General features: G+C 37.0%; 1 protein-coding gene across 3 annotated transcripts; it reads right to left on the bottom strand.

Moving 5' to 3' along the window:
- Positions 1-825: 825 nt before the first annotated feature.
- Positions 826-13,381, bottom strand: LOC121867211 (transcription factor 25-like). Of its 3 annotated transcripts, none has more exons than XM_042367047.1 (14): positions 13,230-13,381; positions 12,225-12,403; positions 11,679-11,876; positions 10,675-10,765; positions 10,024-10,132; positions 9,347-9,563; positions 8,470-8,663; positions 7,737-7,956; positions 7,097-7,204; positions 6,303-6,472; positions 4,001-4,092; positions 3,321-3,478; positions 2,699-2,874; positions 826-1,830 (listed from the first exon to the last, which is right to left on the bottom strand). In XM_042367047.1, the coding sequence occupies exons 2-14, from the start codon at positions 12,372-12,374 to the stop codon at positions 1,632-1,634; spliced, it is 2,082 nt and encodes a 693-aa protein (XP_042222981.1). In that variant the 5' UTR covers positions 12,375-12,403; positions 13,230-13,381; the 3' UTR covers positions 826-1,631. The 3 variants fall into 3 exon arrangements, with proteins under 3 accessions (XP_042222981.1, XP_042222983.1, XP_042222982.1); XM_042367049.1 differs by having other exon boundaries at positions 9,347-9,560; XM_042367048.1 differs by lacking the exon at positions 13,230-13,381 and adding an exon at positions 13,100-13,182.
- Positions 13,382-14,759: the final 1,378 nt, after the last annotated feature.

The raw sequence follows: 14,759 nt of genomic DNA, 5'->3' as shown, positions 1-14,759 counted from the left end.
CCATCCTATAGTTTTTCTCATGACACTGAATATCACCAAATGTCAATGCAGATGGACACATTTATGATTTTCACAACTTCCTTAAAAGCTCCGTCAGTTAATTTACAGCATTTATTCTAATTTTATGTATTAATAACTCCTATTCTGGCCCTGATAGGTTATCTTTGTATTCAGTTGTCTTAACCGTGTCATTGCTCTAAGCCATGATCATAGTGCTTCTATGCCCATTGCTGCTGGCCATGAACATGGCTTGCATTTTTTATGCCACAATATGAATTGTCCACAGATAATGGCTGCTCCCTGTATGTACTGGCTCTTCCCTCAGATCCCCAGTACAGGATTGACTTTGCCACCATGGAAAGCACATGTGGTTCAACTTTGGGACCCCTTAATGTCTCCCATATTGCAATGAAATAGTAAGGAAAATGTAACACGTTAACCATTGACTTTTTCTCATTTTCAGTTTACTAAATTGTTATGAATGGAAGGTTATCTCTTGTATTATATTATGAAAACACAAAGTAAAGTACTGTATCTTCAGTTGAGAACTGAAGTGAAGAGGACAGTCTTCAACAGTGGGTTACATTTTGGCTAGTCAACTCTACCTTCCCCAGAACCAATAAAAGTACTTTTTTATGGCATTTCCCTTTGTGGGTTCACCATATCAGAAATTTCCAGTTCTTTGTCGAGTAATAAAAAATTACACTGAAACTGTTTATTTCTTCCCAGTACTGTACCAAAACTTTCCTCTAATGTTCAATCACTCTCGGTGGCTTTTCCTGCATAATTAAAAAATAAATTTCTTATAAAAGAAAAAAAATGCAGTTTCAGTATAACACATTTTATTGTAATAAACGATATTCAGTAAATGTATGAAACTCAATACACAATTTGTTAAAGCTGTGCTATTTACCAATACAGTATAAGCCTAGTCACTCTGAAACTCCTCTTCAATCTTTGGCAGTTTTTTTTTATTTTCAGATGATTGCTGTATAAGCTTGATTCAAAACAATTTTGTAATGATTCTACTACTGTACTATGGTGAATACATTTCCCACCTTGATAAGGATAATGAATCAATTTCACAAAACAACCACTACTTCAACTACCCACTAACTGTTAATTAAAATCACTCCAACCCTCAATCAAGTTTAATACATTCTGGGTTTATAAAAACCTTATCAATAAAGATTTTCTGTAATTAGAATAAATGTGAACAGTGACTGTCAAAGCATTAAATTTCTATGCTGCAAAGATATACCATATAGCAATAAAAATTCATCCTGGGAAAATCATATCTAGTTAAATGTGGAGTTGATAATTATACCAATAAAATGTTTACTTTCTACTGCATTATTAAAACGGCACAAAAGATTAGATATAAAATGTATAGAAAACAAAAGCTGAAGACCTAAGTACATATAAACATGGGCATCACTTCATATTTACTCAGTTATGACAATGGTTCTCAAAAATGTACAAATAATGTCCTAAAAGTACAGTACATTGTGATTTCATTTTCTCATGTTGATGGCATGATACTGGAGCAATTATATTAAAATCTGCTGTCTAGAGATTTCATTTCATCTGCTGAATAAACCCCAATTTCCATTTTTGTAAAATTTCATAACTCAGTCCCATTCATTATTTTCCTCCTCTGACATGTCCGCCTCATTCCCTGGTGGTTCAGGGAGGTGAATATTTGATAGTAAGTCACGCATGGCATCCAAGAGTGTATTAACAGATGCTCTAAGATCTCCAACACCCCCTGCTTCACCTTCTGCTCCTCCTTCCTCTCCTACTGCTGCTGCTGCTGCTCCTTCTTCATCCCTACAAAAATAATGAAAATAAAAAACTGCAAAAATATTTACTGTGTTGTAATAATATATCACATGTTTCTATAATGTATAATGTGGTAACTATTGGGGTTTTCCAAACACTCAACATGTTACTCACAACACTCATAAAAACTTCAAACAGTCAGCTGGCACATAACATTCTCATATTCCATCCATAAATTAATTTTCTCATATTTTCATAATAACAAAAACTTCTTGCAGTTGATCTTCATTCATTTTTGCTTCACATTCTTTACAAGAATGTCAGGGATAGTAATAGTATCAATATAGACTGCTTTATGTAATGACAATAATTATTAAGAGTTTTACCACAAATTGTATTATGCGGTCAGCTGTCATTTCCTCACCAGATCAAGGAATGACTAACCATTAGGAGCAATGTGGATACATCACAAAATATACTAAGCCTTCTGTACACAAGGAAGCAGTGTGGCTTGCATTGCATTCAGTCATCTTCACTTCCCCAACAATAAGTTAGGTATCCATTCTCATCTGTGTGAACTGAGAAGCCCTGGGCATGAATTGTGACCCATAGAACAAGATGTTAATGCTGAATCCACTCAGCTCCCACACCCCATTTTATGTAATAATTTCTTTCTCTTTCTCATTTCTCTCCCATTATCTTCATTATCAACTAAGTTACTGCAGTGTAAGTGTGTGTGTGTGAGGCTCAGTTATGTTTGGTTCATTGGCTAATACATAAAACTATTCTTCATGTATAAATTTTATATCTTCAATTCAAATTATCAACTTCTTCCCAATGTTACCCCCAGACAGTTTAAATTAGAGAGGCAGACTGTAAAACAAATACCCTGAACAGCATCACTGGAGATATTTACCCTTCAGGATCTGGAGCATTTGGATCATAGGTAGGAAGTAGTGAACGGAAGAATGATGCCAAAATACTCGATGAGTTAATTGGCTGCTGGCTGGATGAAGGAGGTCTGGTGTAACCACAGATGGAGTCAGGAGGTGGCAAAGGATCATAGCTCATTACTGCAGTGTTGGCAAGGGCCTGCAACAGAGATGTGAATCTATTACCTGACTGTATTTCAAACTCTTTGGGGATGGATGGATCATGCTTCTGGGACTACTGAGGTAGAAGCAACATATTATTCATTATATAAAAGGTGGACCTGATGTTCCATAGCATCTGTTTTTATTTTAAATTACTATATGGTAATATTCATAATTAATTATGTTAATCTTTTTATCAAGAGAGTTGAAAGTGAGAAAGAGTACAGAAAAGCAATAACAAGGAGGACTGTGTACATCAGAGGGGCACAACCCATACGGAGAAATGTGTTGAGCAAGATTAAGAAGTACACAAGTAACTCTATAGGAGAGTACTGTACATACTGGATATACATAGAAGGAAATATTAACTGTCAATCCTTAAAAATGACATGCCAGATAAAAAAATACATTATTACTAACTACAGTACAAGCAAGGAAACTGACCGGAGGAAGAGCTGCAGTGGCATCCTTAATCTCTGCCATGAGAATATGACGATAGATTGCCATCGGTGTGCCCTGGTATCGCACCTTGCGTATCTCTTCTCCCTCTTTCACCAACGGGTCACCACTGTCTACACGAGCCAAGACAATCTGGACGTTGTCTGTCAAGACAAATAACAATATTTATGACATGAACTGACAAGGGTGAAGTTTAAGGAATTTTAATACGATGAAGTTTCATAAGTTTGAGATTTTGAAGTTCATGAATTGCAAATCAGAAAGCGGGCAATAAAGAACCAAATTCTTTGTATTCATCAGCCCTTTGATTGCAAATACCCTGTATACAATCAAGACCAAGTATCAAAAAAGATTGGGGGAGGAGGGGGGGAATTCTCAAAGACTCTGAACCTATGACAGGAGAAGTAAAATTTAGATATACAGTTTATTAAAATTTTTAAAAACTTTTCTAACAATACTGAATTCCCCAAAAGGAGACATTAGGTATGATAATTTCCCTATAATGAGTATGTTGAGTATTGGTTACCATATACTGTACTCTACACACATATGGTAACATAAGCAAAAGCTATTATAAATTATCTGGTGTTTAATTTTAAATATATGCATTATTAAAATATCAGATCATCATCTATCAACAAGGTGGAGTACAGTACTGTCCTCACCTTCAAGCCAGGAGACAACACCAGCCTCCTTCCAGGCATGAAAACAGCGACCCACATATAGGTTGACAATCTGGCTCAAACCTTTACTTTGACTGTAAGACAAACAAAGGTTAACATTAGTAAATGATGTTACAGTTAATGATGAGTAGTTGAATTGTCATATAACTAAAAGGGTGATAATTCATCTTTCATAAAGACTGTACATTAAGCCTTCAAAATTTTAGACTTCAATTCCTTTCTTTTTAAACTTTGCAGCCAAGAGAAAAACATTTATTATTTTCAAAACATTAACAATACAGTATATCAAATGTGTGGGACCCAAATAGGGGGCCCATGTGATGAAATATCACAAAAAAGTTTGCAAAAGGTACCAAGAATTTCTGCATTCAATATGTTAAGGTGTAGCCACATTTACCTAACGACTACAACAGGAGTCACTGTTTCCTCCTGGCATATCATACACATATGCACACTAAATGTATGTGTTTGTCACTAGGTCCTGTGCATTAAGTAGTACAGTATAAGGGAATTGAGTTTTAATGACCAATGTTGTCCTTTAGGATTTTGCCTCCTGCCTGCGGTGAAGCCTCCTCTATTTTCTTGTAGGCATTGGCCATATCAGGGTGCAGACTTTGAGTATGGAGTGAAATATCCTCTGTATCACATTCATTTCTGCCTCCAAGTGGCTTTGTCCTTAAAAAAAAAAAAGGAGATGTGAAAGCCAATTATTTACCTCTGCTGGTGTGGGTAGGCGTGTAGGAATAGGTTGAGAGATGGGTGTAGGCACTATAGTAACACGCTCTCTCACCTTCTGTCTCCTTGAGCCAACTAAGTGATGGGCAAAATGACAGCTCTCTTTAAGGCTGACCTTTAACTTCTACGACGTATCATAAACCCTGACATGAAAGTGAGGACAAGCTCTGCCCTGGTTGCAACCACCTGCTTCAGTGTTATTCCCATGTTGGATGTGCTGGGAGTGTGTAAAATGAGAACGAAATGTGGTGAGATTTTTGTAATGAACAAAATCTAGGAAGAAAAGGGAAATTTGTTGGATTGTTATGCTGAAGGAAGCCTTGTTTACATTCATTAGGTGCACACTCTTAGTGAAGTGTTATCTTTTGTCCTGACTCATCCATTTATCAGTAAATAGAAATCTTTGTTTTGGTAGCTTTCCAAATCCACACCTCATGCAATTCCATTCTGAAAAAATCTATTTGAGGTACAGTAGATAGTTTGATAAGAATGCCTGGAGTTTAATTTTTCTCAATGGCTGTAGTGACTCAATTAATCCTTACATCAGGCACTGTTAACAGTAGAAGTGAAACAGACAGTCATGGAAGGACTGAGAGGCTTTAAAACTTTACAAAATGTCTTGTGCTTTAATCCTTGATAAAAGGTAGATCTCACTTCATGCCTTAATGAAGGCCATATTTGCTGATACAGTACATGTATTATGTCAGAAAAAGCCAGTCAAGAGAGCATGCAGTAGTCACTCCCAGGAAATAAGTCTCGAGTAATCTTGAGGAAATCACAGAAATTCTTAAGAGAACCTCTATGTGTTTGATCACAAACAGCTCTAGAAATAGCTCAGAAGGGAAACACAGTTCCTAAGTCCACTTCATCAGTTATATTAGGACTAACTCCAGAACTAACTTTATGGAATGCTTAAGTTTAGATACCGTAATTTGACCACATCATTTAGTGTACCAGAGCCCCTACAGTGTACATGAACAAGTAAATTACTCCTCAAATATGAAAAGTAATGCTCAGAAAAAATCTTGTTCAACTGCAGTAGTTGGCAGACTGCCCGGTGGTGTGGCAATATTGCCAGAAACAGGAAGGAGTAGGTAGTCATATGACAGACACTTTCATGATATTGTCCAAGAAAGGCTGGCTGAGCTCAGGTAGTCTCATTAACACACTCAAGAAGCAGGAAGGGGCAGCAACCCATGTTGGTCACTGGCAAAATATCCAACAATATATTAAAAAGGGAAAACCCAAGAATAAGCAAAGCAGACACTTAAGTTCACACCAGTTAGAGTCCAGCTTATAGGCCTTTTATCGGAAACGTGTATTAAGCCTATCATGGGATACTCACCCATAGCTCTATGTAGAGTTGAGCCACTGGATGGGTTATTAATACAAGACACATATGCACACCACCTAGCTACTTCACTTGTTCTCTTACATTGTATAGACATATTTACCTGAGTATTGGAATGATACACTGTACGAGGCATTTCTAATACTGTATTATAGTACTGTACTATACTGCATTAGCCTTATTGACAATAAAACTTACTTTAATTGTGCTGTTGGACCAAAGAATGGATGACTAGCAACAACAGGATCCGGCTGAACATTGCACTTATCAAGCAGAGGCATTAATACACCAGGAAACATTATAAGGGCACGTTGTATCATTGTGTCTGCTCGCTTCCGCATCTCCTCTGGGCTGCCTAGTTCCTCCATCTGCAAAGTAACAGTTTTACATTCACTAAAACAGTATTTGTGAACCACTTATGCCCTTAATAGAAAACTGTAAGTGTAAAGATATTAAAACAATGATAATCATGTACCCAATGAAAGATATGACAGATTGATCCTGGAATCTCGTTATGTTTGTCTTGCTGGGGATTTTCATTTCCTTACTGTAGCATTATATGGGAGCATTGATCTGTTAATTTATCTTAGATAAAATAATCATCCTGACCCTTGCTAACACACCTAACGGCCTCAAATGGGTTAGATCAGGTACAAAAGTTGCCTGTGAAAGGCTGGAGGTCTTCTGAAGTCAAGTTTGCATAACTGACAAACACAATGCACCAATGCTACTACTCAAGCAAAAAGTTACTGAATCTTAATGTCATCCTCATAAAGTCACTCCTGATGATAATGGGTGGAATATTCAGTTGATTCAGTTCATATCCTGTGGTTGGCAGTTTTCTGTAAACATCTTACTGTGAGATATTACACTCCATCTAGGTAGCTGTGTGGAATGTCACACATATTCCCAGAAGTCAGTCACAAGTCTCTTCAAGCAATAAATATAATTGTGAACCTTATATTTTGTGACAAACTGTAGTCTGAGCTTACCAGTGCTGCTGCCTTGATAGATTCTCTTCTATCCCGCTGTGTAGATTGATCCACACCAACACTTAGATGGAAAAGGGCCAGGGGAACGGAGTAAGCAAAACTTGGAAGCTGAAAATATAAAGATATACAGGTAAACTAAGATTTCAAGTACTGTACTGCTAGGCACTACTATATATTGTATACACTTACCGTCACCAATCAGTTTTGAACAAAACATGCATAATGGTTTCTATTTTACATAAAAATTTTTATGGGGATCAGCCTACCCAGGCGCAGGTCACTTACCCACATCTGGGCCTGGGGGACAAAAAAGCAAATTGAACCAAAATAATTACAAAAATGGAAAAAATTAAACAAATCAAGAGTGAGAGACGATATATATGTTGTGGTGTCAAAGAATGAGAAACAATCGGGTCCCTGCAAGTGTGTAAATAAGGCAGAAAGCCAGATCAGCAACCTGGGACTTGGTCACAATTTTGATGATTGTTATATAGACATCTTCAATACTACAAAGACATAATGGTCATAAACAAGAGAGAAGATCCTTAAATATCTAAACCCGATTTGTAAAATAAAAATTAAATAAAAAACTAACTTTCTAAACCTGATCATAAATTTCATATAAACAACTCACACTTACCATCGACAGATTTTTAGATGGCTCGTACATATCATAGAGGGCCACAAGCCACTCATATTCCTGGGCTCGCAGAGCATAAAAATCAATCATGAGGGACACAGCCAGAGGGTCATCATCAGGGGAAAGGTTGAGCAGGAGCTTACACAATTCCAGGGCCGTGCGATAACATCCTTTCTTTCCCACGTTGAGGATGTGACGGAAGAGAGCGATAAACAAACTCCTGCAAGATAAATAACATGCTGTACCAGTCACATCATTAATACATTATGAAAAATATAACTTGAGGCATGTAAAGGGTGTTTCAATCACCTAGAAAATCTTATAATAAACCTATAATACAACTCCCTTTCCTCGAAGATTCTATAAGTTAGTTTAGTATAATGAGAAAAATAATACAATAGTCATTTACTTCCACTAAAAAACAAACACCATTCACCAAGTATAAAACATTATACAAAGGCCTAATCAACCCAAACATGTAAGTTATCCTGAGGTTCACCATAAAATGAACACAGTTATGGTTATCCACAACCAGCCACCCAAACAATGAGTGATCTTTGAGTAGCCTCCAGTTTAATATGATCACAGAGTTTACTGGGGGAAAATCCTTTATACTTTAAGAGGACTGGGTCACTCCAAACTGGTGCCAAGGTATAGAAAATCTCAGCCACTATGAATGCAAAAATTATCTTGTGTCAAGGCAGAAAATCTCAGCCAAAAGAGACGTATTTACCTGTTTTCCTGCTGACGATACTGTAACCTACAGGTACCAGTAGCAATATTAAACAATGGGTGACCGGCAGACTCCAACACATACAGTGCTCTTTCAATAAGCTGAGCAGCCATGGCAGAGTCATCCCCAAGCCGAAATATCTCAGAGACTTGAAGAAGAGTATCCACGTGGAAAGGTTCAGGGTTGAGCAGCATCTGATATCATAACAAAACACACACATGAAAAAGGATTAAAATCAGTCGGACCTCATGAAGATTAGACACCTCCACATGTTTCACCTGATGATTAAATACTCAAATGCTAACCTAACCACCCATTTAGCATGAGGGTGCTCAAACATCAGGTGAAATATGTCTTTGGGTGCTAGTCATCTTCACATACAGAGAGCCATTCTATCTATATTTCATTAGTCCTTACACAGCAGACATTCCTCCATTCTTACTCTTTATTTCTCTGGCCTCACAAATATGGACTTCTCCCCATGCACACTGGACTTCTATATACAACCTGCAGCTCTTCATAATGTAAGGCATGCATGGATGATATAAAACCTATAAATCAAACTACTGGCATTACTACCTTGTCTCTCTCATATCCAAATTCAACCTGTCTGTCCATCTCATATAGATACAACAGTAGTAAGGCCACTGAGCTTAGACACCTGATAAGATAACTCCATCATATTAAATACTGTAGCATGTTCGTGTCATTAGCCATCTACTCACCTTTGATACAATTGAATTTTAGGATTAATTCCTCATTCATCAAGTAATATATTTTCTACTCTTATTCAAGAAAATTACCAGATATTCACAATTAATATCTTGCAAATTATTACCTGTACGTACTGTATAAATAACAACAGATTTTCACTAACCATAATATTTTCAGGGTTTAGGGATTCAACGGCCTCGAGGAATTTGAACTGCAACTGCTGATAACTTTGACTGTGAACATACTTGAACACAGGATATGCCGGAGTAGTTTCAGCCACCACCATGGATATACCCGGCCGAGGGTGATGAGACCAGCTTGGGTGGCCCTGAACAATCCACGTTGACTTAATTAATCTGCCAGTTCTGCCTCGGCGTCTACTGAAAGATAAAGGAAAGCGTTTGTTACTCCAGTCTATTTTTAACTTTCATCCTGACAAACCTGTAACCCACTAATCACAGCCAGAATTTAGTTTTAACAATGAAGAACATCCAAACATATCAACAATATTAGGCAGTCTTGGTAGTGGTCAGGTCATTTTTTAACCTTTCGGTACTGATGATATCAACCAATGTGAGGTTATATAATGTTATCTATTCTGAGTCAACAAAAAGGTTGAGTTCTTGATTAAGACTTTACAATGGAAATAATATATAAATGTATAAACCTGTACATAGACAAATGGGTAACAAGGTAATCATTGTTGAGTTTCTGGTTAGTGGGTTTACAAAAACGAAGTTTGTCCTTTATCCACTGAAGTGAAGCTAAGATGACTGAAATAGCCATAAGCCTGCATTACAACACAAACATTAGATGACACAAGAATCTGGGCACACTTACTTGTTCTCATTAGCTTGAACAACTCTGGAGCCAAATATCCGCTTCATTTCATTTTGTGGGTTAAGGTGCTTATGTTCCACTGTCAGTAAGTTTCTTGTTACTTTATCATCTATTGAGAAAATAGTATGTAAGTACAGGGTGTCTCAGAAAAACATATAGACACTGCCATACATATTTCCATGGAGATAGCATGAATGCTTCTATTACAACAGCAACATTGACCTCACTTGTTGATGTGTGAGGTCTGCCACAAGTCAGGGCAATGTAGCTGTTGTGATAGAAACATTCTTATGAACTCCACAATATATTTTGGGGTATAACCATCTTGTCTTTAATTACTCAGTGCTTACATGCAGTTAACTACTAAAAACACTAAGTCAGCTGAAAAATAAAACATTTCTTTTCAAGGTAGTGATCTGGATATACCATAGTTGGTAACAGTTATGTACAGTATATTGTAACTGCCACTATGCTTAGGGAGCATAAGTGATATCTGTGTCATGCAAGTTAGTCAGCCTAATACTGTGCAGGTTTCATCATAACATAATTCATTTAAAAAATAATCATCGAGGAAAAAAGTTACATCATAGAATTCTTGCTTTCACCAATTAGCAGGGTACAGCAACAAAAGATCTGCACATCCCAACTTACTTGTGCTTTTCTCGACGCTGACTTGTACGTGAGTCTCGCCAGAGATAGCATTTACTTCTTGAATAATATTATCAATTTCATCTTTATCATTCTGAGGAACAAAGAGAACTTATATAAGAGTTAAATACAACATATAACACTGTATCCTCATAACACTGTATCCTCGTGTGTCACTGTTTACTGTAGCTTTCAGGACAGAAACTTTTGCCCATTTCCTCTTTACTTTACTGATGATGACAACAATAACATAGAGCAATTATAACACAAAAGAGTTCACCTATTTATAGTTTTTGTTGCATTCTATGACAATAAAATGTAAATAACTACAAAAACACCAAACAACAAACGGTAAAATTAGAAAATCAATAGACAAAATACCTCAATACATATTTTTACATAGCTACAGTTAACAACAGACATTTTACCTGAAATATCTGTAAAGGCTCACACACAGGCACAGTTTGAACCATCAGACCATCTCCAATTCTGCCCTCTGTGGGTATCACGCGCGCACGCACGCACGCACGCACGCGCACGCGCACACACACACACACACACACACACACACACACACACACACACACACACACACACACACACACCAGCCTGTTCAAACAGAGTGTGTACAAACCTTATAGTGGCAATAATATTTAATCCCAATATCTTAATGACAACAAAACAGTATTAATATCAAACTACACTGAAAGCAACTAGTAGAGGTAATGTAGGTACCTCTCCAAGAAGTCTCCTGGGTTCAATCCCCATTATAGAACAGATGTGAGAAGGATGTTAGTCAGTGTGACCCTCCCAAACATGGCAGGTTTTCTCCAGGTACTCTGGATAATAAACCTCTTAAAAAAATAACAAGGAACAAACCAACTGCTTTAACTGATAGTGAGTTGATATGTGGTGAAATGATAAATAAAAATACTGTACATATTAGAAGGCATCAGATGTTAAAGTGCAGTGTCTAGTAATCTTAAGAGTATATCAAGACCACCTACATCTGTTGGATCCTCACTGCTGGCAGGAACTCTGGGTCTCCCTCTCTTTTTCTTCTTTTTACGTTTTCGTTTGGCCCCAGACCCGAGGGGAGGTTGGGGAGAGGTGCCATCCCGGTGAGCATCATCCTTCCCTTCTCCAGTCTCAGTTAAATCATCATCTTCCTTCACTTCAGACTCTGATGGTGATCCCTGAATCAACTGAAAAGAAGTATAACAATAAACTAAAACTTTAATATGAAATCATCTGAAAGTTTACAAAAAAAAAAGGAAAATTAGATATTTTGGTCATATAATTAGGGATGGGGGGATAATTACAGAAATATTAATGGGCAAATTTGAGGGTAGGAGGGCCAGGGGAAAGTGGTGACGGGTAGATTAATTAAATTAAAACCTGGGTCCTCAGAGAAACAAAAACTCTCGTAAGATTGGTACAATAGCCTGAAAACGTTTAGAGGGGAGGACTGATGTTGCCAGCCTTCAGATATGAGGACGGTACAGTACTTTGACTGAAACAGAATTATGGTGCACAAAAGATAATTAACTCACCAAATCAAATCTATTCTGCCCTTTAGGAGGTACTATTTGAGTTTCTTCTATCTCTTGCTCTTCCTCCCCATCTTCCTCTTCTGGACAACTGTTGGGTAAATCCAAGTCTCCCCGTCCCCCTTGTAATTTCCTCATAGCTCGGGTTGACATTTTGATTTTCCTTCTTAGATGTTCCTGCTCTGAAATCATGATAATTTATTTTAGCATGCCTTAATGTTCACTAAGAATTTGCAGTTCAAATTACTACAAAATGATAATTCCATATGCTTGATGCTCAGTAAAAATGTCTAACACTCACAACAAACTGTTTCCTGTATCTCTTTACAACACACCCGTCCTTCTTTTTAGTATGTTACTGCACTCTTCATTCATTTCCTTACCTCAAGTGTCTAACAAATTACATCTTCTGTGTGTTTTGTTAATGTCAGAACAGGGACACAAGGTTTACAAAACATTTACCGTAGGAAGTACACTACAGGCTGTGTGTTTTTTGAAAGCTTTGTAAAATGAATACAAACCAACTTTGTAGAGCAGCAGGTCTGATCCCACAAAAACAAAGCTGAACAACACCCAGTGGTCTGTTCCTCACACAGTTCAGTAATGGTTTGTCTTGACTCACCCCAGAGTGCACATGAAGACAGTGGCCTACTTACCTGGCAAGATCATGTGGTTACATGTTCTGGTGTACACTGATAACATTTAAATTTTACATACCAAAAATATTTAAAATGGAGAGGTCAAGACAGTTTCTCTAAAGGAAGACGAAAACTCAGGTGGTTTTAAAGACAGGGGCATCCGAGCACTGTCATAATATCACCAACCCTGATTACACCTGCATGCGATTTAATTACATAATCTACTTTACACTTGATTACCTTCATCACTCTACTCTAGTATGTCTCAACACTTTTGTCGTCAGTGAAAGATGGTGCTGCAACCTGAAACACATTTCAAAATCCACCATGACAATACAACTACAACTTTTAGATCTTGAACACTTTTCACCTTTATCTTAGGAGCGACTGGCTTGTTGTAAAGGTGTGAATAATTAAACTTGATCTCGGAAGGTAAGATATTGTTATTTGAGCAGAAGACTTCCCAGACAACACTTTACTTCACGTTCACTTATGTGGCCAGCTGACCCGACTGTCTCAAACTGCTTTACCCAAACGATAGTAATAATATAGTTAAAAATTATTAATATTGTCATTAATGTAATAATATTAACTTTTAAATCCTTAGAGTATTATATGAATTATATTTTTATTATAATTTTTATTTTATTTTATATTATAATATATAAGATAAGTTTAAGCCAGAGTCAAATGATAGTATTGAAACTGAGGTAACATCCAATCACAAAGCAGGCAAGGTTATATGCACTTGTCATTGGAGGAATTTTCTCTATTGTTTTGTTTCATCAGATAATCAAAGTAATTAGAATTTAATTGCATAGTCCAAAATTTCTACATATAACTCCAATTGTCAAAAAGACATCGCGTGTACAGTATCTCTCCTATCATGTCCTGGGTTCAATCCCCGGTCTGGGTCAGATGTGACACTACCACACATGGCAGGTTTTCTCAAAGTACAGTTCTCTGGTTTCTTCTACTAATACTGGACAATAAAGTTTATAATAAAATGATAAAATAGACAAATCACCCAAAAAACAAACTCATTAGGAACAATGGAGAGATCATAAGACACTTCTTCTCCCCGCCAAAGCAATAAATTGAAAAAAAATAGTGCAAGTACAGTGTACAATTTACGTACATAGTGCATTAAGAACATCCACAGACCACAGGTATACAGACACACGGCAAACAGCAAGGCCACCAGACCAAGGTAAACCAAGAAAGCTACTGCACGCTTACCAACAACAATATCTACAAAAATAGAATTTAAATTTATAACAAAATGTAAGAGGGACTATAATTCACCAAGACTAATCGAAAATAGTGGATAAAACAACTTCCATATGTCAGCACAGTAATACATAAAATATTGGTCCATACTGGGCAGTCCCGTTACACCCAACCCCTATTGCTCATATGTCCACCAACCTATGTTTGAAGCTATCCAGTGTATTAGAGTTAATGATGATGTTTGGTAACTTGTTCCACTCATCCACTACTCTATTTCCAAACCAATGTTTACCTATTTCCCGCCTAAATCTAAATCTGTCTAATTTAAAGCCATTGTAACGAATTCGCTCCTGGTTGGATAGTTTGAGTACCTTTGTAATGTCCCCTTTGTTTAGCCCTGACTTCCATTTATACACTCTACTTCTCTCTTCATCTGAAGATTAACCACCCTAACGCTAATCCAAATTAACCCAACCTAACTCCATCCTCCAAATAGTATTAGGATGGTTTATCTTTACTAACACTAGTTACTAACAAATATCAACTTCCGTATAAGACTCAATTAAGGAAAAGAAATATATGATAAGTTAATGGTTCTTACCGCCATCTCTGGGTTAAATGTATAAGTGAGGTAGATGTTGCCAGAGAGTTAATGAAGGAGAGAAAGTTA

This window comes from Homarus americanus, unplaced genomic scaffold (assembly GCF_018991925.1).
Source record: "Homarus americanus isolate GMGI-L3 unplaced genomic scaffold, GMGI_Hamer_2.0 scaffold6317, whole genome shotgun sequence".
Lineage (NCBI taxonomy): Eukaryota > Metazoa > Arthropoda > Malacostraca > Decapoda > Nephropidae > Homarus > Homarus americanus.
Note: the sequence above shows the minus strand (reverse complement) of the source record. Positions and strands in the feature narration are given on the sequence as shown.

What these genes read in the sequence shown, in the direction of transcription:
- LOC121867211 (XM_042367047.1), bottom strand. Translation starts at nt 12,374, where the DNA reads ATGTCAACCCGAGCTATGAGGAAATTACAAGGGGGACGGGGAGACTTG. An exon ending in TAAACCCTGAAAATATTATG is followed by an intron (nt 8,664 to 9,346) that starts GTTAGTGAAAAT and finishes TTATGATATCAG; the next exon opens with ATGCTGCTCAACCCTGAACC. An exon ending in CTATCAAGGCAGCAGCACTG is followed by an intron (nt 6,473 to 7,096) that starts GTAAGCTCAGAC and finishes GTTACTTTGCAG; the next exon opens with ATGGAGGAACTAGGCAGCCC.